Source organism: Pelodiscus sinensis, chromosome 1, assembly GCF_052426305.1.
Source record: "Pelodiscus sinensis isolate ZL-2025 chromosome 1, ASM5242630v1, whole genome shotgun sequence".
NCBI lineage: Eukaryota > Metazoa > Chordata > Testudines > Trionychidae > Pelodiscus > Pelodiscus sinensis.
In genome coordinates, this window is record NC_143052.1 from 195,912,643 (window position 1) to 195,937,903 (window position 25,261).

The window sequence follows — 25,261 nt, forward strand, 5'->3', positions numbered from 1 at the left end:
GGGGCTACACAGAAGGACATGAATGTTGTCTCCAGCTATGTCCCTAAATCCAACCCAACCTCCCCACCCAAGACACAGATTGGTAGAAAGCTAGGTGTTAGCAATGCTGTTGGATGGCGCATCTTTTTATGACTGAAAACAGAACAGACAGAGCCCGATAAAGAGATGCCTGAGGGTGACCTGCATGAGGTAATGGGGTGAGGGGGTGTAGCGTCTGAACAAGGGAATTCTGGAGGCATCACGCTGGCAGAGACTGGGAACAGGCATGATTAGGCACTAGGGGGAAATGATGCTCATAGGATTGCTGTGACACTGTAGAATAGGTGTTGTTTGTGCCTCCCCACCGTGCTGATCCCTTGCTACTGTTGGGTGTCTATGGGGGTAAAGCCTCTGTGCCCTACTGAGACCTATTCCTGCTGGGACAGAGTAGGCTGCTGGCCTGGCCATCCCATGTCTTGTTCATCTAGAGCATAGGTTCCCAAAATGGGGGGGGCGTGCAGAAATTCCAAGGGGGGAGTGAGGTGACCCAGACCCTTCCCTCCCGCCATCAAGTTTTGCTGCCTCAGCTCAGTCAGTTCCTTTTTTTTTTTTTGCTCAACAAGTTTGCTATTTGTTTGGTGTGTGTGTGTGTGTGTGTGAGGGTTTTTCAAAAATCAGAAAGGGGGCATGATGCCAAAAAGTTTGGGAACCACTGATCTAGAAGAAAAGCACTCATACTCATAGCTGCCTCCCAGGCAGCAGGGCTAAGGTGTTAGGGGAATGAAGGCACTCCCAGAACTCTGAGCCCTATAGCTCGTGCAAGGCTGGCATGGGTGTGTCTAGTAACAGTGGTGCAATGCTGGCAATGTTTGGTGCTTTTCTTAAGGCTTTTTTTGCCCAGTGAGTCACGAGGAAGCCAGGAGCAGAACTGAGAAGTGTCTGACTCCCAGCCCCAGGCTTAGTCCTGTGCTGCCTCTAGGACCCTCATTTGCAGAATTTGTTGAGAAGGTCAATGATTATCTAGGCGAGAAATTTAAACTAATCTCTCCCTCCCTGGGGTGAGCCCTGTGGCAGGAATGTATGTTCCCTGAGCAAGTGATCCATGAATGTATGCATCAATAGTTGGGGCAAAAAGGGGCTCATTCCAGTTACCACTTCCCACTCTGACTATTGCAAGCAGTTTCTTCGACCTTAACTGTGAGCCTGTACTACACAACATATATTTTCCCACACTGCAAGTCAGGATGGAAACTCTCTCAAGCATAAAAATGTACTTTAAAGTGATGGTAGAAGATTCTCCAGAGAGAACAGGGTCAAAAATGTGCTCAAACCCCCAAAACTTTGCCACAGATTCCACAATCTCTGAATATGCCTCTTATTTTGTTTTTGCAGCTCAGTGCTTCGAGGAAGAGAAGTCAAGTCACACGTGCCATAAAAATCGAGCATCTGTGTTGGGGAGAAGAAATGCAGCAGCCAGAAGTGCCGCATCAGTACTGAGCAGCTGACAGCTGTGTAGCAGAATGAGAGAGAGGTGTTGACCTGGGCAGCCCTGCACAATCCAGATTTAGGGAGAATCCCAAAAGTGATTGAATTTACCTGGTCCAGAATGTGGGAGTTCGGGATTTCATATCTCAGCCTGCGAGCAACAGAAACATTAGATTCAGGAGAATCAAACTTGGTGCATGGAGTCCTTACAATCTCAGTGCCAAGAGCTCTCAGTGTATCAACCTGTAAATCATAAAGCAGACACAATAAAGATTACTTTCTGCACTGCTGGTAATCTGAACCCTTAGAGTCATGTTAGAGTTAAAAGCCAAGACTGGGCTTTGCATTCATGAGACATTTAACATTTTGAGTGTTTTAAAGATACAATGTCTAATTTTCAGTATCGCTATTTTTTTTACATCATTCTGGTGCATAGCCTTTAAATTGGTCAGAAATATCTCCTGAAAATACTCACACATACACCATGGACTTGGCAACCAGAGTATAGGTAGAGCAAACAGGCCTTAAGCACAGGAACAGAGTACCCAAGAATGAGTGTTTATTGACAGAGGGACATTGTTGTCTAGTGGTGAGAACAGGGGAGTTAGGTAGTAGAGTTTCTGATAATTTGTTGTATGGGTTATTACAGCTGGACTGAGGAGGTGGTGTTTGATCAGGGATGCCATTTAGGGGGGCTAAGGGACAGTAGCTCCCTCCTCCCCCGAGTTTGAATCCCTTGATTTCATGCTTAAGGTCTGTTTAAAGCAGGGGTTCTCAACCTTTTTTGGTCCCCGTAACTCCTTGGCTTTTAGTAAACCTTCCCGTACCCCCTATTCAATATGAAAGGAAATAAATTCTAGACTCTAGAATCCACAACTTTTTTCACTAACATTATTACTTTTGGAGTATTTCAATTAGGATAATTTAGTTATTTACCAAATATTCTCCATACCCCATTGACAAGCTTCTCGTACCCCCTGGGGTATGCATACCCCAGGTTGGGAACCCATGGTTTGAAGCCCATGCCCTGACTACTCCAGAGGCAGTTCTTAAATGCAACAGTTCTGGCTGTTTGCAGCTTTGTCTTTGGGGTAGGGAGTTTGATATAAAAAGAGGGAGGCAGGGTGATTAAGAACAACAAAAGGCTGGACATTCCAGTAATTGAAGGATCTGTTAGATCATCATTAAAACATTGCCGGGTACTCCACTTAAAAGATAGGTGGGGGAAGTGTTGTGCTGCAGGGATCTGCATTTAGATCACTGCTGTTAAACTTCTCATAAATGTTCTTTAAAAAGGGGTAAACAGTGACTACTCCAAAGCTGAATGCAAAGAGTTACAAAAGGGATCTCACAAAACTGGATGACTGGGCAACACAAAGGCAGATGGAATTCAGTGCTGATTAAGTGCAAAGTAATGCGGGGGGAGGGAGAGATATAATCCTGACTATAAATACAAAAACGGGGTCTAAAACAGCTGTTACCACTCAAGAAAGAGATCTTCTGGATAGTTCCTTGAAAACATCTGCTCAATGTGCAGTGTCAGTCTAAAAACTAAAAAGCTAACAGAATATTGGGAATCATTAGAAAAGGAATAGATAATAAGACAGAAAATATATTGTCTCTATATAAAGTCATGGTATGCTTACATCTTGAATAATGTATCAAGATCTGGTCACTCCATCTAAAAAAAGATATATTGAATTTGGAAAAGATACAGAAAGGGCAACAGAAACGATTAAGGGTAAGGAGCAGCTCCCATATGAGGAAAGAGTAACAATACTGGAACTTTTCATCTTGGAAAAAATGATTAAAGGATATGTTAGAAGTCTAGAAAATCATGAATGGTGTGGAAAAATAGAATAAAGAAATGTTATTCATTCCTTCACTAACATAACACAAGAAAAACTTAAACAACAAATAGTCTTGTAGCACTTCAAAGACTAACAGAACATGTAGATGGTATCATGAGTTTTTGTGGGCACAACCCACTTCTTCAGATGACCCGAGTGTGAAGACCGGTCATCTAAAGAAGTGGGTTGTGCCCACGAAAGTGCATGATACCATGTACATGTTTTGTTAGTCTTTTAAAGTGCTACCCGATCATTTGTTGTTGTTTAAGTTTTTCCTCTTACAGACTAACTCAGCTACCCCTCTGAAGCTTTAACATACAAGAAAATGACCCAATTAAATTTATAGGCAGCAGATGTAAAACAAAAAAATATATATATTTTTTCACAGTTAACTTATGGAATTTTTTGCTAGGAGATGGTGGAAAAGCCCAAACTATAACAGGGCTTCAATTAGAATAAAATCTGTTCAAGGAGAACAGGTCCATCAATGGATACTACCCAGAATGGGCAGGAAGCCTGAAGCTGGGAATGGGCAATGGGATGGATCATGATAATTACCTCTTCTGTTTATTCCTCCAAATGCACCTGGCATTGGCCACTGTTGGAAGACAGGATCCTGGGCTAGAAGAACCTTTAGTCTGACCCAGGATGGCCATTCTGATGTTCTTATATAGAACTGAAACGTATCTGCTCCTTGCTGTAACCCATTAGTTCCCACTTCCCTTCCAGAGCTAAGAGAGTGCCCAGGAGTCCTTACAGGGTCTGTCTCTCTCCTCACAGTTAGTAACAAAGTAAAAATATACATTAACTTTTGAAGACTAACTTGTGTCCCTTAAGTAACTTGCCACAAGATGTCAGAATATGTTAGTGTTAGCGCTGAGTGGGTCTAATATTTATTTAATTTTCTTTCTTTTATATAGGAAGTAGATACAGTGCTCCTGCTAACTGCTAAGTTGTCTGCCAAAAAAGCAGTTTTTTCCAGTGCCTTAGTAACTAGGGCAGGTGGAGGATGGAGGGAATTTCCCCCCCTCCCCCATTGGTGCTTGGCCTGTACGGAGCATGCTCAGCAACACTGCTGAAACCGCTGTCTTCAGTGTGCCTCCTCATGCTCCCCCGGCCCCCCATCATGGCATGCACAAGTCGCCCCTTCCCCCCCAATCTGAAATGGTTCCCCTGTGTTTGATCCAGATTACATTTAGGTTAGAGTCAAGGTTTGAGCCAAATCAGGGCTAAGATTTAGGTCTGAATTCAATGATGCCAAAGTTTTGAGAACTGTTGTTGTGAAATTTTTGCCCCAAATGGAGGAAATATCACAAGATCATGTGACATTTTGGTCATCTTGATGGGGTTTCTACCATCTTGAGAAATCCGGTTAACACTCCTATGAGGTAATGAAATATCTTCAGTTCACATAGAAGGAAATGGAGGCAGAGGAAGGTTAAGTGATTGGTCAGAAGTCATGCAAGAAGTTAGCCACAGAACTGGAAATAGAACCAAGGAGCCCTGCATACCTTTCCTTTGCTCTAACCATCATCACACGCTCTCAAACACACAAAACTGCATCCTCTCTGCACAGGAACGTAACACCTATGGCTAATACATTGCACCAGCTGCATAGCAGATGCCAGCTAATCAGTCACATTATCGCTGCTTGCTTCATCATCAAGAGAACTCTTTTTAATAACAACAAAAATACATCATTGCTTGTCATTAGAAGGAGTGTTCCCCATATAGGAAAGGGTTTGCTAATTCTCAAAAGAGAGAACTTTCCTTCTTGCTAGGATTTTAGTGTAACACTATAAAGGGTTCTGACCTTTTCAATGCTCATTTTCTCTGGCATCACAATGATGCAGTGGTAGCCTTTCACTGCAGCAACCAGGGCCAGCCCGATGCCTAGGCAGTGGGGGAGGAAAGGGAATTAGTCAATGACAGCACTTGGCAAGGTCAACTGACATTCATATCCTCCTGTGCTTCTTCTGTTAATCTGTCTCGTTGGTAACTGTAGCTCATGGATTTGCACTTATAACCTAGATCGCGTCTTAGACTTTTTGCATGCGGACAATCCTAGGGTAGGAGCATGTTCTGATTTAAGCGCTTACTTAAAGTGAAGGGACTGGAAAGACTCAGAAGAATTTTTCTGCAGTCTTCTGTTTTCCCACGTGTGTCGTTTTTACAATATGGGAAAGATGTAATTATCCTTCGCTGCCTGCTCTCCGCAGAGCTGCTTCACACCCCCCACCCCCAACAGTCTAACTCGTGAGACAAAACTGCACACGCGCCAGCCTCACTCCCTGGCTAGTTGCCCAAGCGTATCTGTGCTCCAGTTTCACTCTGAATGATTGACACAGCCAGCTGGATGGGGATGGGAAATGAGGCTTTAGACTGTGAATTGTTACAAGAGGATGGGCAGGACATTCGTGAAACACTCTGCAAGACTCACAGACCACCATGCAGACCCAGACCAGTGTTGGAGGGGGTGTGGAATCACACACACAACCTCTAGGCAAGTGCAGGATGTAGAATTCCCTTCTGAGCTGTGGCATCTACACCATTGTGTGGGGTGCAGATGAATCCCCTCCCCCAAAATATACTGGTCTTGTTTGGGCTGCTGGTGCAAGGAGGTGAGGGGAGATGGACCCGTAGCCTTAGCTGCTTGGGAGCAGAGCACACCCTGACACAAAGAAGATAGATGCTGCATGGCCAGTTGTGCCTGCTTCTTGTGCAAGCTACACAATGGGAGAAAGCTTCTACACCTTCGCTCCCAACCATGGACTGGCCCTAGCTTGTTCCTAGCCAGGTGAGGCTACATATGGCAGATGTGGGAGAAACAAGATATATTTGTAGGCTTGGCAGAATTCAATTTTCATTTGCTATACTATTTTGATGGATCATATCAATGTTTATTTTTAAGCATTCAGAAACATTTTATGGGAGAAGGTAAGAGAATGGTTTACATCTGTAGACACTGAGGGCACGTCAAGATTATGTTTTAATTTCAAAAGAGGATAGGCAAATTCCATGGGAATTTGCATATCTTCTTCGATTGTTTTTTCGAAAGTTGGTCTTTTGAAAGTGAAAGTAGTCTGGACGTGGGGGGGTTTTGGGAAAAAAACCCTATTTCGAAAAACCGCGTAAACCTCCTTTTTTTTAGGAAGAGCGATTTTTCAAAAAAGGGTTTTTTTCCCCAAAAACCCCTGCGTCCAGACTACTTTCACTTTCGAAAGACCCACTTTTGAAATTAGAACATAGTCTAGACGTGCCCTGAGATTAAAAAAGTTAAACCTTTATAGCTGTTCACACACAAACTGTCAACATCACATGTCAAAATATACAATGTAAAGGGCTCTCAAACATCAAATCCCACCGGCTTTTACTATTCATTTGCTCGCCCCATTTGTAACAAGCCTAATTCAAAAGTCCAAATCACTGGATTTTGCCTATAATTAGACCTCAAGCAGCATTTTTCTTACTTTGTCTACCTGCAAATTTTGATTATAACAATGGGAATATTTTTCCATTGGTCTGTGAGAGTGCATTGAATCAATATTTACTGGCATTTCTAATCCTGCCAAGCCTATTTATTTGATGGGGGAATTCAGGGAAATTCCCCTGTGAAAACCAGCCCTAACTATTCAATAACCTTGAAGCCAGGAAATGTGCTGTACATGTGCCAGCTCCTCTAAGACCTTTTTGTTAATGCCTTATGGTTAGCTAGCTACCCAGGGTTACCACACACTAGGGCTATGTCTAGACTGGCATGATTTTCCGGAAATGCTTTTAATGGAAAAGTTTTCCGTTAAAAGCATTTTTGGAACAGAGCATCTAGATTGGCATGGACGCTTTTCCGCAAAAGCACTTTTTGCGGAAAAGCGTCTGTAGCCAATCTAGACACACTTTTGCGCAAAAAATCCCCGATCGCCATTTTCGTGATCGGGGCTTTTTTGCGGAAAACAAATCTGAGCTGTCTACACTGGCCCTTTTGTGCAAAAGTTTTGCGCAAAAGGGACTTTTGCCTGAACGGGAGCAGCGTAGTATTTCCGCAAAAAGCACTGATTTCTTACAGTAGGAATTCAGTGCTTTTGCGGAAATTCAAGCGGCCAGTGTAGACAGCTGGCAAGTTTTTCCGGAAAAGTGGCTGATTTTCCAGAAAAACTGGCCAGTCTAGACACAGCCTAGTTCTGCAGCTTTGTCGCCTTGGAGTAGTTTTAGGAATTTCAGCATTAAATCACCTCTGAGTTCTTACTTCCTCTGGCGTGTTGCAACAACTAGGCACAGTTTGGGGGCAGGTGAGCTGAGGACAGAGACAGTTATAAGGACAGAGGCTAATCTCCAGACTGAGGCACATAATGTAGTGCACAGGTGTGCGACTGTTCATCAGACCGGGGGTTAATTTTCTCTCTCATGCTTTCCCTGCACACATGAATACAGCAGCAACAGATGGGGACAATTGGCAGCAGAAAAGGGAAAACTGCATTTACCAGAAATGGTTTAGCAAGCTTGACTGTCCCTCTTCATTATATCTTCATTGTAGTTGGAGCTGAAAGGCGCCATAAACCTCCATTCTCCTCAGTAATATCAGGTGATCTATTCCATAATCACGCTGTCCAAATGCAGGGCTACGAATCCAGTTCCTACCTGTGTTTCCTGATGTTGGCTCAATGAGTGTGTCTCCAGGTTTTATGATCCCTGCTTTTTCAGCATCCTCCACCATCCTGAGGGCAATTCGATCCTTCACACTCCCTCCAGCATTGAAGTACTCGCATTTTGCCACTAGAAATTTGAAGGGAAGTCCCCATTACAAACAAGCCCACACCAAGCTCTGCTATCAAACACACTAAAACTGTCACTACAGAAGGAGAGAAGCACGTCAGTTCTTCACTGCTTCTCACCATTCGCCACCCAACAAGAGCTCAAAAAGCATGTCATTGTAATTAACCATTAGGAAACCTCTAAACACATCATTAGCTGCAGCATGGATCTACAGCCCAAGGGCCAGGTACATAATTTTATTTTACATTTTAATAGCATTTTTATTCAGTGAAATTCAGGTAGATAAATGATAAGTACTACTAATAAGTGCCACATTTCTAAGTCTGTTTCAAGAGTTACCAGTCCTTCCATTTCTGGACACACGATGATTGCTAGGTTGGGTCACACACTCCTAAAGTGGACACTTCCCATCCAACGATGGCCATTATCAGAGATGGGAGAGCTGAGTGCATGGCTCATTGGCCTCTTCTGGTGCAGATATTCCTATGTCCTTAGAGGCTGACAAAGATGCAGAGCTTTGAAAGTGACCTTTTAAGAGGTTTTACAATGCTGCCTGATGAAGTAAATAATTATCACTGAGGCAGGTTCCAATGCTCTTACTCCTGTTGATAGTACTACAGAGCCAGTTGAGGCTACCTCTGAAGCCAAGGGACTTTTGAGACTGGCTTCAATTGGATCAGGTTGGGACCTTATTCTACAAAAGGCCCCACTTAAGTTAGTGGAGCCGGAACCACAGTTGGGGTAAACTACTACTCAGTGAGAGAAGGGTAACAGAACCTGGCCTTATTTGTTGAAAGTCCACAACGAGACTCATTGCTGGACAGAACAAGGAGGAGATACAGAGGAATTTACAATCTCAGAGCCAGTTCATGTCACCCTCACCTACTCTGAGTTGTTAGGAACTTACTCTGCAAGAAACTCCTTATGAAAACAAAATCGGTAAGGTATGTACTTTCAGGGTTCAAATTTTACGAGGTAAATTACCAAAATCAGGCTACAGGGACAGTCCAAAAGCCATAACGTGATTATTTTTAGTCATTCCTACAGCACTGTTAACCCCTTGTTCACATCAGTTACTGCAAAACTTTATTTTGTGATGCACTTTGCTTTAATCTACAGGTCTTATAAAAGCAAACGCAAGGCCACTCCTAGAGCTAATTTTCCCCTTCCAGTCTTGCAAGAGGAGAGAACATCCTGATAAACAGCAGCACTGTGTATCTTCCTGGTTTGCCCACTGTCTTTTTGAACAAGCCCCTTCTGTGTCTCCTGGTAACAATACATGCCTCCTGGTAATTACCTCCAATGTATGGGTATGGAGAAGTGCACAAGCAATTAACAGTCTGCCACTGCTTAGAGCCCCTTTCCCACACCAATCCCCTCCACAGTCTTTGATATAGGGGTCCTATATCAGGGGAAAGGTACACTGGAAAATGCCTTATCTCAAAATGAATCACAGAGTGAAAAGAGAATGGGAATAGGACCCCAACATTGGGAGAAAATAAACATGTTATCGCTATTAGCCCAGAGACAAGGAGTGGAACAATAACTGTTTGCTTTTCCTGATTTCTCTTAGCACCTCCAGTGCTACAGCCTGCACATACAGGACCTTATCCTCCGCTGAAGGACTGGCAATCCTCCAAGGGATGCAAGAGATGCTGTTCAGGGACCAAGCGACTGCATCCCAATAAAGAATTATGAAGGCAGAGGTGTGAAGGGATGGTTTCCTGTAGTGTTCACAAAAGATCAGACTGGAATGCACAGCCCAGGAAAGGGACCTGATGCAGAGCAAGACAACTGTATTGGAGCACATCCCTGACTATTTCCCTAATCGGTTGGGGCATTTTGCAGCCGTGCCCTCTCCAGCTGTCCATAACATTCAGAAAGTCTCTCCACCTCCTCCTCCCATCCCCTCAGTGAAGCTCTCTCCCTTGTGCTTACAGATGCGCAAAATTCAGTGGCCGCTATCACAAGAGGCACATCATCCAACTGTGTCATGAGACACCTCCACCTTCCCTTCAGTCTTTCGCACTCTGCTCTCATTGGACAGCCACTCACAAGCTAGCTGGTACCAGCCTCTTTCTAGGAGTGGTGGTGGTTGTGCTGAGTGGGCCTTAGGTTCTCCTCCCCATGAGGTGCTATCCCCTGCTTCTCTTCTCCCACCCAAGACCCTGCCCCCTAGCCAGGCTGAAAGCTGGAGATGGGCATTAGTAAGAGCCACCTGGGGATCCTGGGCAGCTGTGGGGAGCCCTGGACTCTCTACCTGCCCTGGGTTATGCACCCTGGGGACGGGGACATGGGACAAGGGGTGCTTTTAGGCATCCCACCCAAGGCACATGAAGGAACCAGAGTTCCCTACAGAAGCCTGGGCTGCCTGGGAAGCTACAGCTTCCAGCCCAGCCAGGGGGTGCGGCCATGGGGGAAACGCAGGGCAGGGCTCCTGCATGAGTCCCGCTTTGCCTGTGGAAAAGGTGATCCCCCTATCGCTCAGAAGTGTGTCCTTTACCATGCTGCCTTACAGCAATTCTAAAAGGGAATCATGGGAATTTTTTACTTTGACCCCTCCTGGTCCCAGAATCCCTTTGGGTTCCAGTAGGCATCACACATTGCACAGCAAGAAAAATCTCAGCATGTGTATAGTGCCAAATGGCACCATCAGATATCTACCTAAAATGCTGCATAGTTAATTTGAAAGGAAAGCACATTAAACTAGCATAACAGAGTGGAAGGTGGATGCATATCACTTCAATATAGTTAATTTGGTGCACTTAGATCGAACAAGGTAATCTGAATTAATACACACACTTCCTCAGGGAAAATACATGTACAACCTTTCACTAAAAATATATCTGATTTTCACAACACGCCAGCTTTACTCAGACGCAGAAAAATAAAATCCAGACACAGTACAAGGTACTTGTCTCACAGAATAACACGACCAGCATCAGAAACTATAACAATCTGTAGGATAAAAATTTCTGAGGCAGGCTATGATATTCTGTTAAGAACCCCTATTCTAAATTTGGAGTCTGGGACTGGCACACACACACAGTACATGATGGCAAACCCTCCTTCCCCCCCATGCACCTAGCCCAGGATGGGAGACAGGACAAGACACATTCAATGGTGCTAGGAACAAATGTGCCATTGTCAAGTACTCCTAATGTCTCTGCTTTAATCCCGAGATGGACCACATCAGTGCAGAGACGCCATCTTGAAGCTGACAGACATCACCACTGAACACATAATTGATGTCTGCTTTGTTAAAATACTTGTTTTACTGGAAACACTATGTAACTTTATATTATTGCTCTTATTTTGCCTCACAATTAGCACCTATTCAGGGATCCAGGATCTGACTCCCCTCACCCCATCACTTTGATCTGCCCATTGAGCATCCTATATAATTAGTTGTAACCTACTGTTTGGCAGTGTTCACTGAGCCTAGCAGGTGTATGTGACACTCCGCCAGTGCTGTGTGTGTCAAACTCTCCTGCTTGCTTCACATATGGTGTCCAGATTCTGTTCCTTCAAATCCAACTCTGCTCAGGAGGGTTGGGGGAAAGACTCTATCTCAGCTTTCAAGGGAACACATCCTGGCTCTACTGAGCCAAAAACCCACTGGCAAAACACACAGAAAATAAACCCCCGTGGGAAGGCACTGGAAACCACACACTGAATCTGACTGCAGAGAAACAGCAAGAGAAACTGTGTTCTACAGATGTGCAGTCAAGAGAAAAAATGTCCAATTCAATTCAGCTGAAAGCAGCTGAGAATGTCATCCACAAAAGCCAGCATGCCAGGGGCTCCTTGCCTATGCTAGCCAATGTGTGCTAAGCCCTGCCCCTCTCTCAGAGAGAGGCACCCTCCGCTGCTTGGGACTCTCAGCCACACATCCTCTCGGTGCCAGGCAGCGACACTATTTTAGCAAGGAGGAAAAGCCTCATCACTTGTAACCCAGTAGCTATAATATTCACCAAGATGTGGGAGCCTCTCGGTTCAATGCCCCCCTCCGCCTGATGGGGAGAAAGGCCTTGAACTGTGGTCACCCACTTCTCAGGTGCGTGCTTCAATCACTGGGCTATGGGATATTCTGGTGCAGGGCTTCCTCAGCCTCTCCTGTTGAAGCTCTTGCACTGTGGAAGTCCAGCCCTTCCTTCCTTCCTTCCTTCCTTCCTTTTTTTTTTTTTTTTTTCTCTCTCTCTCTCTCTCTCTCTCTCTCTCTCAGCTTGTGCAGACTTCTCATGCTTATCAGACCAGGCTTTCCAGGTGAGCTACGGGATGGAAAGCCTCCCCTCCAGTTTATGCATCCCTCTGGTCATCTGGCATGTGACCACAGTGCACGTGCTCAGAGCAGAGACACAGGAGCGGAAAGAATTTTACTGCAAAAATGTAGGCACTGATCAAGTTTAGGTGCCTACATGGGTTAGGAGCATCTGAGCAGGAGTTTTGTGAATCCCACTGGGGCCTGATTCTGGGATTTAGGAGCCTAAATCCTTTGGTGAATCTAGAGCCTCATCTCTCTGCCTCAGGCCTGGTCTATAAGAACGTAAGAACATAAGAACGGCCGTACTGGGTCAAACCAAAGGTCCAACTAGCCCAGTAGCCTGTCTGCCAACAGTAGCCAGTGGCAGGTGCCCCAGAGAGGGTGGACTGAAGACAATGAACAAGCGATTTGTCTCATGCCATCCATCTCCAGTCTCTGACAAACAGAGGCCACAGACACCGTTTCTATCCCCTGGCTAATAGCCTTTTATGGACCCAACCTCCATGAAATTATCTAGCTTCTCTTTAAACTCTATTATAGTCCTAGCCTTCACAGCCTCCTCTGGCAAGGAGTTCCACAGGTTGACTATGTGCTTTGTGAAGAACTTTATTTTATTAGTTTTAAACCTGCTACCCATTAATTCTATTTGGTGTTCTGTAGTTCTTCTATTATGGGAACTAATATATAACTTTTCTTTATCAGCCCTCTCCACACCACTCATGATTCTATACTACAGGGTTAGATCAACATAAGCTGCCTTGCATCACCCTCGCTGTGGAAGTGAGTTCACTTAAATTTGGCTCCCATTGATGTAAGTCCTTCCTTTCACCCAGTTAGTAACTCTACCTCCCTGAGTGGTGTAGAGCCAGTCAATGTAATTAGATTGACACAGCATTAATGTAGACTGGGGATGGGCAAAAGGGCCTCTGCAGGACGGATACGGCCAGCCAAGTGGGTTAATCCAGCCCACAGATGCCCTACCACTCCCCCTCCCCCAGGCCAATCAGGAACTGGGGACAGGGGAGTGTGCAAAGTCTCCTCCCCCATCAGGGGCGTGCAGCGCTTAGAGTCAACCGCCAGGGTTTGACTAAGCACCACACAGCCCTGGCAGGGTGGGGACAGGGAGTTAGAGACTTCATGTGCTCTCTTCATCCCCAGGTCAATTGGGCAGTGGGGGGAGAGCACGGGAAGTCTCTTCCCACTGCCAGGGCCATGGGCACCTAAAGGGAACCGCCAGCTGTTCTGAACAGCTGGCCGTTCTCTCTGCGGGGCAGGGACATGCTCTTCACCGCCAGGCCAACCCTGTGGGCAGGGAAGCATGGAAGTGTCCTGGCCCTGCCCCTTCTGCCCAAGGCTCCGCCCCTTCTGGGGCAGCCCAGGGCCACTTCAAACGTTTCTGAAGTGCTTCTCCCCCACCCCCCATCTGAAATTATTGCCCAACACTGGAGTAGACCCTGCACTGCTTAAGTTGCCTGTCACCATCAGGTCCAAATAAAATCTGTAACTTATTCTAAACTTAATAAGTACAAGCCCCTCCATCCTTTTCCTAACACACCTCATGTGGAGAAAGGAATAGGTAAACTCCTCATGTGGTAAGAGACTTCTGTTCCCGCTGGGCAGACTCCAACAGCTTGCACACCTACCTCTAATGTAATTGCCTTTCTATTTATTTGGCCTTCTAATATATATCCTACTGATAAATGCAGTTGTCAAACATATGAAGCGATTTTCCTGTTGGGCACATGTAGGCGTTTGAGAGGAGCCCTCACCGAAGGTATCCCAGAAAGTGGAATCACACATACCAGAAGGTTCATTGGAACTCATGCAATGCCATATGATGCACATAAATGTGGCAACAACAATTATGTGGGTGAGACCAGTGTTCCCTCTAATTTTTTCCATGGCACGTGCAGAATGAATTTTATTAATTGCACCAATGTGGAGGTGTGACGACACATCACCTCTACATCAGTGCACACAAAATTCATACAGCAGGGGTGGGGCTTGGAGTGTGCAAGAGGGCTCTGGGCTGCGGCAGAGAGGGTTGGAGTGTGAGGGCTCCAGCTTAGGGATGTAATAGTGTAGTTGATTAACCAATTAACCAATAAGCAAAACCTTACAGGTTAATGCTATAGACTATACGCATTCCCCTCCACTCACCCCAAGTACATTTTTTAGGAGGCTGGCCAGCAGACTGGCTCGGTTCTGGCTTGCCACGGATCCGGGACCTACCCCTGCTGCAGCTCTGCATTTAAAGTGTATTAGGAGCCAGATGGGCAGGCAGCCCAGCTCAGTTCCAGTTTGCACCAGGTCTGGGAGCTCAGACGCCCCCTAAACAGGGGGCGCTGCCACTCTGAAGGCCTGGAGGTGAGGAAAGCGCATGAAGTCTTTGCCCCCGCCCCCACAAAGAGAACCGCCAGCTGTTCTGAACAGCTGCACAGGGCAGCAGGCAGCCAGTCTGTAAGGGGAGCTGGTTTTTAAACCGACTCCCCTCACGGACCAGCTCCCGCCTGGCACCCTGTGCGGAGTGGCAGGGGGCTTCTTGAGAGTGAGACTAGAGTGCAATATCTGCCGCTCCTGCATATTCCCCCCACCCTCCCGGGTGCCTATAGAATAGTTGACTAACCGATAGGAATTCATAAGGTTAATTGACTAGTCAATTAACCGATATTTAACATCCTTACTCCTCTAGCTAAGGGTGTGAGCTCTGGAGTGAGGCCAGGGATGAAGAGCTCGGAGTTGGGGTAGAAGGGTGGGGGGAAGCGGGGTGGGGAGAAGTTCTTCCAGGTCTTTCTACCCACAGCAGCACATGGGCTGTGGGGGAGAAGTGCATTTTCCTGCCACAGCTCCATGCCGGGGCTGGGTTGGGGCAGAGAGAGGGGCACCTCTACCTTAGCCACAGCAGATCCATTCCAGAGCTAGGTTGGTGCCAGCGGGGAGGGAAGCCTCTCCCTGCCATGGGAGGTTCTCCCTGTCACAGACCTGAACACCTGCACGGTGCTTAATAGGCTGTTGCGTGGCTGTGCTGCTTAGAAGGAACTTAACGGTGAGAGCAGACAATCATGAAACCTTTCAATGAACTCGCAAGAAAAATGATACAAGACAAAAACAGCTGATCCCTTGTGGACAACCACTTATCACAAAGCAACTGCTCTGTATCTGACCTCTCAGTCCTCCTTCCCAAAGGAAAACCTGCACAACACCTTCAAAAGACAAGCTTGGACACTTCCACTCATAACCTTGCTAGTCTCTGAACATCAGGCCCTTAATAAAGACAGTGGATTTATGGCTTAATCTCTAACCTACAACTCCATCGCTACCTCTTTTTTCGAAGTTACCTCACCTTGAATGATCTTTTATGGTATATGTTATCTACTTATGCTAAAAACTCTGTTTCCCTTTGCATTTAGTTGCATCACTCGGGGGCTATGTCTACTCTTTGAATGCTACTGCGGCACCCCTGCAGTGCTTCAGTGTAAACACTAGAGAAGGATTCACTCATTGGTGTAGTTCATCCACTTCCCCATGAGGCAGCAGCGAGGTCAATAGGAGAATTCTTCCATTGATCCAGGGCTGTCTACACCTGAGAGGCATAGCTACGCCAATGCAAGTTTTCAGTGTAGACCAGCCCTAATTATCTTTCCCAGACCTGAAGAAAAGCTCTCTCTAGCTTGAAAGTTTGTTTCTCTCACCAACAGTAGGTGGTCCAGTAACAGCTATTACCTCACATGACGCAACAGAACGATATATTCTGGCTTTGTCTAGGATGCTAAGTTTAAAGCGCAGCTGTGGCAGCTTTTTAATGCACCAATGTGGGCACGGCAAGATCACTCAGAGAGCTCTCCCAGAGCTCTAGATACTCACCTTCACAGGGAGTAGCTAACAGCTCTGGGAGCCTGTTTACATTGATGCTTTAGAGCTCTGTAACTTGGGCTATGTCTACACTGCAGAGCTATTTTGGTATCCCAAAATATCTATTCCGTGTCTTTTGAGCGCGCCCGTTATTTCAAAATATAACGGGCTCGCTATTCCAACATCCCTGTAAACCTCATTCCACAAGGACTAAGGGATGTTTTGGAACAGCAATTTATTTCAAAATAAGTGCTGCATAGACAGCACCAAATTTTGAAATAAGTTATTTTGAAATAACATCGAAATAAGATACGCAATTTGCATAGCTCAAATTGTGCATCGTATTTCGACCTACAGTGCAGTGTAGCTGCACCCTTGCTGCGCTCGGTGGTGGTGTTTTCTCAGCTCCCAAGTGAGAAAGTTACAGTACTATAAAGTGGCAGTGTAGACAAGCCCTCTGAGACAGCTGCAGAGTGCCAGGGAGTGTATCAAGAACATTTCAAGAGGATATTAAAAAAAAATGTTAAAAATATTTCTATGCTGAGTACCCCTCCACCCGCCAGCGTAGTTACACATGGGGCTGGTAGGCTTTGAGCACTCTGCTGGAGTTGAATTGGGAGGGAACAGTAAGGAGGCGGATGCATGCAGCAGCTGATGGGGAGAGAAGAGGAGGGACCCCAGGCTCCCACAGCACCGCCACGTTGCTACATATTAGCCAAGGTCTCGTTCTCACCCCACCCTTCAGCACTCCCCTAGCCACTGACCTAAGCAGCAGCCTTCATTACTCACATACTGCAACCTCAGTTGCCAAGATTTGTGCTGCTCCATTTCTTAGTCCCTACCATTGCTTGGGGCAGGATGCATGTAGGAAATCAGCAACCCTCTGATCTGTGAGAAAATGCCACATGCAGAGCTTGATAAAACCTGGCAGCTGGGTAGTTAGTGCAACACACAAATCCAGGCTCAGTTCAACTCAAACCTTTGCCTTCCGGTTCATCTTTAACGGAAAAAATCATGAATGTATAGGGGGAAAAAAAGCCTAACGTTGTATTATATTTGATCCATCTCCTTTATTTCGAAAAACTGTTTTCAAGTCGTTAAAAATATTTAGTACCACTATCTGAGGGTCTGCTAGTTCAGCCCTGACATATGAAGCGTAGCTTTATCCACATCAGTCTCAAGATATTAGAGAGAAAGTGGGGGATGTAATGCCTTTTATTGGACCAACTTCTGTTGGTGAGAGAGAGAGAAGTTAACGCTAAACAATCTGTTCCACCAGGCATTTTGCTGGGATGTGCAGACTGCCCCTCCCAGACCTGAAGAAGAGCTTCGTGTGGCTCAAAAGCTCATCTATCTCACCAAATGCAGTTAGTCCAATTAAAGACATTTCCTCCCCCTTCCTTGTCTCTCACTAATTCAGGAAGATGGGCACACAGGAGAGAGATGCCACCACCAGCTCTGCCTCAGTTCTCCATCTGTAAAATAGGGATAACAGCATTGCCCTACCTGACATGGGTGTTGTAAGGATAAATACATTAGACACTGTGTTGTGCTCATGTACTACAGAATTGTGGATTTTACAGAATAAGGTGACCGGATGTCCAGTTTTTAATTGGAACACCCAGTCAAGAAGGGACCCTGGAGGCTCCAGTCAGCAGCGCTAATTAGGCCATTCAAAGTCCAGGATTGCTCAGGATAGTCCCCACCTGCCCTGCCACAAAGCTGCACCCCAAAAGCACCCAGAAAATCTGGCACCTAGGTGGGGAGTTGGCAGGATTCCACATACTTCTCCCACCTCAAGCACCAGCTCTGTACTCCTATTGGCTGTTTACAGGCAAAGGAGTTGGGGGGCTGGTGCCTGAGGGCAAGAGTAGTGTGCAGAGCCTCCTGGCCCCCCTGCTTAGGAGCCAGAACTGCTGGCTACTTTCAGAGCACAGTGTGGTGCCAGGAGAGGCGGAGAATAGTCTGCCTCAGTCTTGCAGCACCTTAGCCCTACAGCAGTGGTCTCCAAAGTGGGTTGCTCGCACCACAGGAGGTGCACGAGATGATCCGAGGGAGCACATGCCACCACGCAACAGCTGAGAGGGGAGACTCCTGTTTCACAAGACATCTGAGGGAACCACTGACAAAGGGGGAATGTAGCGAGCCAGAGGTAGGGCCTCAGGAAGGGGCAGGGCAGTGGTGAGGCCTCAAGAAGGGGTGGGGATAAGATGTTTGGTTTTCTGTGATTAGAAAGTTGGCAGCCCTACTACAGCACAGATTCTTCTGCATTGTGCTGGTCCCCCCAGCTTCTGCCAAAAAACCAGGAGCAGCTGCTACAATCAGCGCTGAGATTTTTCTCCCTCCAAACCCGGTGACCTGTGACCCTGCTACTCATCAACTACACACAGTACTGCAAATGTCCTCAACACACAACCTATTTAAAAAAATGGAGATTAAAAAAAAAAAAACATCACAAAATACTCAGGCTCCAACAGCTGCAAAAATGCAGCTGAGTGATATGGCTAGTAGTAGTAGTAGTAGTACTTGTAGGATCCAGGCTTGCATTACTGTCAGGTGCTTGTTGCCTTGCCATGTGAAATGAAGACTGCCATTTTAGCTAGGATAAATACTCGTAATATAACCCAAGGTCCAGAGGTTAGCCCAGCTACGCCAACTTTCCGGTCATGCTTTCCCAACCTGTAGTAACAGACTCTGTCATAAAAGAGGCTTTGTTTATTCCTCCCAGCTTTTGAGCGTGTCACTGAGCTCAGCAAAACTGAGAGAAGTGCAGTGGAAGGGAGATACTCACAGAGCTCACACTTGAGTCCATAGGCCTTTCCAATCTTGTTGATTCGAACCAGAGGGGTGCGGCCAACTTTCTTCAAAATATTTGGCAGGATGTTTGTTTCTTCTGGCCTGTGTTAGTTGCGAAAGAGAAAAAAAATACTGAGGGAGGGTAACTGTGACTGTGATTCAAATCTTCATAAAAAGGAAACCAGATCAAAGGGAGGCTTCATTGTCTGCAGAAGAGTAGGGCTGTGGGAGATTGATTCCAGAAGGACATGACCATAAGTAATTGCTTAGGCTGCTAGTATCAGTGATGGAAAAGGTCTCTGCCAATTGGACTACAGGAGGATGTGGCATAATGGTAGCAAATACTGCCATCTCCTACATCAGCACCCTTAGGGTGAATTTACACTGCAGGGCTTAACTCGAAATAAGCTATGCAAATTGAGCTACGTCAATTGTTTAGCTTATTTTGAAATAGATTCTTTCGAAATTGGGAGAGTCCACACCGCACTTATTTCGAAATAGAACACTCTTCCTCTGCTTCCCTTACTCCTCGTACAAGGAGGATGACTGGAGTTGGAGTAAGTCGTCCTCCAGCTTGACAGTATTTTGACACTATTTCAAAATAACAGCCTGCTGTGTAGACGCAGACTAAGTTATTTCAGAATAATGCTAGTTCTTTCAAAATTGTGTTGCAGTGTAGATGTACCTAAGGGTATGTCTAAACTACATCCCTCTGTCGAAAGAGGAATGTAAATTAGACAAATTGAAAGTGAAAATGAAGCACAGATTTAAATATCCTGCACTTCATTTGCATAATTGCATCACAGCGGTCTTTTGAAAAAGGGTATTTTGAAAGTGAAACTGTCATCTAGATGTGATTCTTTCAAAAAAAAAATCCCCTTTTTCAAAAGATCCCATACTCCTCTCCAGGAGAGGCATAAGGATCTTGTGCAAAACAGGGTTTTTGTAAACAAAAAAACCCACGTCCACACTCCTTGTTTTTGCGCAAAAACCCCATGCGCAAAAATGGCTTGAATAAATTATGCAAGTGAAGCACGGCGATATGCTAATCTGTGCTTCATTTGCACAGGCTCTTGCTGCAAACACTGCAGTGTAGACGTAGCCCTAGTCAGCTACCTTTGTGATGCAACTTGTATGAACACTGTTGCCTGTTTAGAAAGCAAACATGTCCCCTCTTCCTGCTTGCCCTTCTGCTTGCTTACATCCCTGGCCCTATGGCTGTGCATGTATGGATGAGCTAGAAAGGGCTTTGAAGAGCCACATGTTAACAGAATTGGCATTGTAGCAGCCAAGGCGGCAAAGCTCAGCTTTGATTTTCAAAAACACATATTCGTGACCCTTTTCCTTGTGAAGTTAGCTTTGCAAATGTAAATTACCATAACCTGGCAATTAGGGGGAAAGAAAAAAGAGAAAAGAGAAAAAAAAGAGAAAAATGACTTAAGCCAGTTAAGCACCCTTAGGCCAATCTACAGATAGATGTGTGAGCAAAATAGTTTGGGGACAGCAATGCTTGTTGACATTTTCAGTTGTCTGTGAACCAGCTTTTTCTCACATTATATAGCTAGGACCCCTCCCAGACATGCAAGGGCAGACTATAGCAGTCAGGTATGCTTACCCATCTCAAAAACCAAAGGAGACTCAATTCCTCAGCTGACCAACTAGATCGTTCCAGAAGGGACCTGCTTACCCCATCAGCCACTGCTGAGAGGAGAAGCTGCAAGACAGCTCCTACCAGTACTGCTGCTGCTTTGAGAAAAAGCTTCCAGATAAGGGAGTTAACTAGATGTGCCTCCAGTGAGAGGTAAACACATTGGGTCATGAGGTACTAGCCCAAGGTGGTGGTGGAAACATAGATGAATGTTTTAAGTAGAGGAATGCATTTTACAAAAGTGTCTGGCCCATGCAGCCCATCTGTGGAGCCTGAAAACTTCCATAGGACCCCTTGTTAAAAGTTTGGCAGCACATTACTGTGTGGATGCAGGTTGCATGTGAATCTGAACATTTGGGCCCACCTCAAATCTATAAATCTTGTGCTCTTTTTCCGAGTGAACTGTGGGTCAAAGGGTGGGTGAAAGTTCCTAGTTTCATTGACTGGAATGGACTTGTCCATGCTGACTTACTGATATAGTAATGTGTTTCTCTTCCCCAGCTCATTCACTGGGTTGCAAGTGGATGGATTTAGAACAGGGGTGGGCAAAATACGGCTCACTGAACATTTTTCTCCCACCCACCATGACTCTCTGGGCTAAAGCCGGAGGAAAATGTCCCATGGCCCAGCAGAGCACTCAGGCAGTCTGTCTGCCTGCCTGCCGTGGCCTCACCCTCACTGCTCCCAGAAACACATAAGAATGGTCATACTGGGTCAGACCAAAGGTCCATCTAGCCCAGTATCCTGTCTTCCAACAGTGGCCAATGCCAGATGCCCCAGAGCAGAGTTTCTTAAACTTTTTAAGACCGAGGAACACCATGGATATTTTGTTGAGCAACAACAAACAACAACAACAAAAAAGTCGGGGGTGGGGGGAGAAGGGTCAGGGGAAAGTTATTGAGAAAAAAGGTCGCCTGCCCCTTTAAGGGTGGCCATTTTGAACTCTGTTGTTCTCCACGGCACACCTCCGACTGCCTCGCGGCACACAGAACACAGTTTAAGAAACAGTGCCCCAGAGGGAGTGAACAGAACAGGGAATCATCAAGTGATCCCTCTCCTGTCATCCATTTCCAGACAAACAGAGGCTGGGGACACCATTCCTAACCATCCTGGCTAATGGCCATTGATGGACCTAACCTCCATGAATCTATCTAGCTCTGTTTTGAACCCTGTTAAAGTCCTGGCCTTCACCACATCCTCTGGCAAGGAGTTCCACAGATTGACTGTGCACTGAGTGAAGAAAAACTTCCTTTAGTTTGTTTTAAACCTGGCACCAAGGTCAGAGGCTGCCAGCAAGCATGTCTCTGACAAGGGGCATGAAGAGACATGCTTGCCAGCAGCCGCTGGAAGCTTTGAGTAGCGTGGGGCCACCATGGCATGTAGGCAGCCTGAGCGCCCCGCTGCACCACCAGCCAAGCACCACCTACGGAAAGTATCTACTAGCCAGAGCCTGCACCTGACACCCTGTTAGGCACCCCAATCCCCTGCACCAGGCCAGAACCCACCCCTGGACCAAAACTCCTTCTCAGACCCTGCATCCCTGCCTGCACCCTGATCCCTATCCAGAACGCCCTCCTGCACCCAAACTCCATCCCAGATCCTCCATTAACATAATAAACCACTGTGTCCGCTTACCAAAATCGTTGGAGTGGCTCACCCACAAAAATTATTGCTCACCCCTGAGTTAGAGAGGGTTATGGAAAGTTATATAAAAGCTGTTCAGAGGCCATCTATAGCATGATCTAAAAGAGGTAGCCACTCCCCCTGGAGGGCTCTGACTGCATTAAAGGACTGTTGGGTTTAAAGACGACAGTGTTGCACTTTGTTAATTCAGATACTTCTAATTCTTTAAATGCAACCCCCCAAGAGGAATTCTTTGAAAGTCTCATGCCACAAGAGTGTGTGTGTAAAACCCCGAGAGCGTTGTTGCATATAGGTACCAAAATTTTAAGTAGATATTCCATACCAGAATTAGTCTCTCAGTCACACAAATCCAGAAAACTAGCTAATGAGTTGTGTGTTTATTGGCATCAGACTCAGGGTGTGTCTAGACTACATGGCTCCGTCAACGGAGCCATGTAGATGAGTGTACTCGGCAAAGGGAAATGAAGCGGCAATTTAAATAACCGCTGCTTCATTTACATCAAAATGGCTGCCACGCTGTGCCGATCAGCTGAGTGTCGGCACAGTGTGGTAATCTAGACGGGGATCAGCCGACCCCAGATCCCTTTATCATCAGATCCTTTATGCCTCATGAAACGAGGCTTACAGGATCTGACAACAAAGGGATCTGGGGTGAGCTGATCCCCGTCTAGACTACTGCGCTGTGCCGAGAATCAGCTGATCGGCACAGCATGGCAGCCATTTTGATGTAAATGAAGCAGCGGTTATTTAAATTGCCGCTTCATTTCTCTTTGCCGAGTACACTCATCTACATGGCTCCGTCGACGGAGCCATGTAATCTAAACACACCCTCACTCTGGTAACTCACTTGGAATAAGAGTGCTCGTGTAGATAAACCAGATCTAGAGTTCTGTGCCCTTTAAATGACTGGTTGTGCCTTTATTTGCTGATCCAATAAAAAGTATCAATTTTGCCAGATTCTTCTGCTGCAGGCATATGGCTGTGAACTCTTGCATATGTCTTGGGGGGTGTAATGCCTCGCTGGAGAAGACCTACTCACATCACCTCTAAATGACCTATTGTGCTAAAAATAGAACATGGAGGTAGGAGCAATCAGAAGGGCTTGCTGCCCTGAATGTGTTACATCTAGTGGGGTATGTCTTCTCAAGCTGTGACTCACACCCTCAGCTCCCAGTGGAGATGTACCTGGCAAGTCTATGTCTTAACAGATTAGGGAGGCAGTATGCCTATTCTGAAGAATTAAGTAGCTAACCCAAAAAAGCTTATGTCAAATATTTTTTAAAATATTTGGGTCAACCCACATGTCTATAACACAAGCAGAGCAAGAGTTTTGGTTGCTGTAAATCAGCTTCACTAGAATTCTGCCAGTTTACGTCAGTTGAGGACCTGACCTCCCTTTGTGTAGAGAGAACTGTTCATCCTGTCATTTAGCAGAGAGCTCTGGTTTCTCCACAGAGAACTTTAAATTCTACTCTCAGTTAGACTGGTGCAATACGGGTTTCCAGCCCATTTTTATCTGTTCAGCTCCAGTGGAACTAGAGCATGTCACTGATACTGAGCAAATGACACACATTTAAATGGCCTGTGGCCAAGTAGATTGAGAGTGTGTGTCCTTGGACCTTTTACAGGGGGGAAAAAAGATTCCTTAGGGGGTGTCTTTATTGAATCCATATTTTAAGGCAGAGCACAGCCACAATCACTCCCCATGTTTTCTATCATGATTTGAACTCTGAACCAACAGCATCCTTGAAATACCAAAGATGTATACGACCTGCTGCTGAGAAAGGTAATAAGTACAAATTTACATCTCCTTCAAAACTGACACATTTTGTGGGGTTTATTTTATTTTTGGTTGTTTGCACTCTCTGGAATTGGCCCAGTCTGGAACATGGAACACATACTGACTAGTGAATTATATTTGCTGAAAGCAACACAGGAAAGGTACAAGCAAGGCCAAGGTGAATCCATTTTTAAATTCAAACCAACACTTGAGTAAGATTCACACACACACACACCACACACATACACACACACACACACTTTCACCCTGCTCCAGAAATCTGTGACAAGTGTCAGCAGGGAGCCAGTCTGGTGGTCAGAAGATTTTCAGCAATGAGAAACTGTCAGCGTCAGAGGGCAGCGGATATTCCTTACTAGGGAGACCAGATAGCAAATGTGAAAAAACGGATCAGAGAGCTGGTGGGGAAAGAGGTACTAGGTGCCAATATAAGACAAAGCCCTGAATATTGGGACTGTCCCTATAAAATGTGGGCCATCTGGTCATCCTACTCCTCCTTACAAGAGTGCCTCATTCATCAGGAGTTATCCTTGTTGGAATCAGTAGGACCAAGAATTTTTCCATTATTTGTGGACCTTGACTTATCCTCTTTGTGGTAAGTGGAGCAAGGAGAACCTAACATGGAACCAGGGAGGCACCGAATGCCCCTCAACTCATGACAAATTGCTTTTCCTTATCATGAACATATTTCACTGAAGGCACACAGAAGCTTTTAAATTCCATGTGAAGTGTGTGAATGTAAAGGGACTTTGACAAATGTCTTTGATTCACTGGCATGGTTGTTGGGGATATTTCAATACCACTCCATTTGCTTTCAGTTCTGTATCTTAGTGGGAACAAGAGGATTCCACTCCAGAAATCCTGCTTTTACTTTGTGAGGGTACGTCTACACTACAACGTTAATTCGAACTAACTTAGTTTGAATTAGTTAAGCTAATTCAAACTAACGGATCCAGACTAAAAAACTAGTTGGAATTAGCGTTTTGCTAATTCGAACTAGCATGTCCACACAGTGTGGACCCTGAACCAGGCTTAAGGATGGCCGGAAGCAGAGCCGGCAGGGCATCAGAGGAGGACTTAGAGCGTGGAGATGCTGTCTCAGGCTAGCCGAGGGCTGTGCTTAAAGGGTCCTGACCCCCACCCCGGACAGACAGTTCTCAGGGGTGTCCCGCTTG

General features: G+C 45.8%; 1 protein-coding gene across 1 annotated transcript in view; it reads right to left on the reverse strand.

Moving 5' to 3' along the window:
* The window catches only part of LOC102444730 (cystathionine beta-synthase-like), a 61,360-nt gene that overhangs the window by 19,408 nt on the left and 16,691 nt on the right, over positions 1–25,261 (reverse strand). Inside the window, exons 3-6 of the mRNA XM_089774227.1 lie at positions 18,992–19,098; positions 7,950–8,084; positions 5,128–5,207; positions 1,576–1,707 (exon numbers count right to left, since the gene is read on the reverse strand). Of these exons, the coding sequence (XP_089630353.1) occupies positions 1,576–1,707; positions 5,128–5,207; positions 7,950–8,084; positions 18,992–19,098 (454 nt within the window). The remainder of the gene's footprint in view (positions 1–1,575; positions 1,708–5,127; positions 5,208–7,949; positions 8,085–18,991; positions 19,099–25,261) is intronic.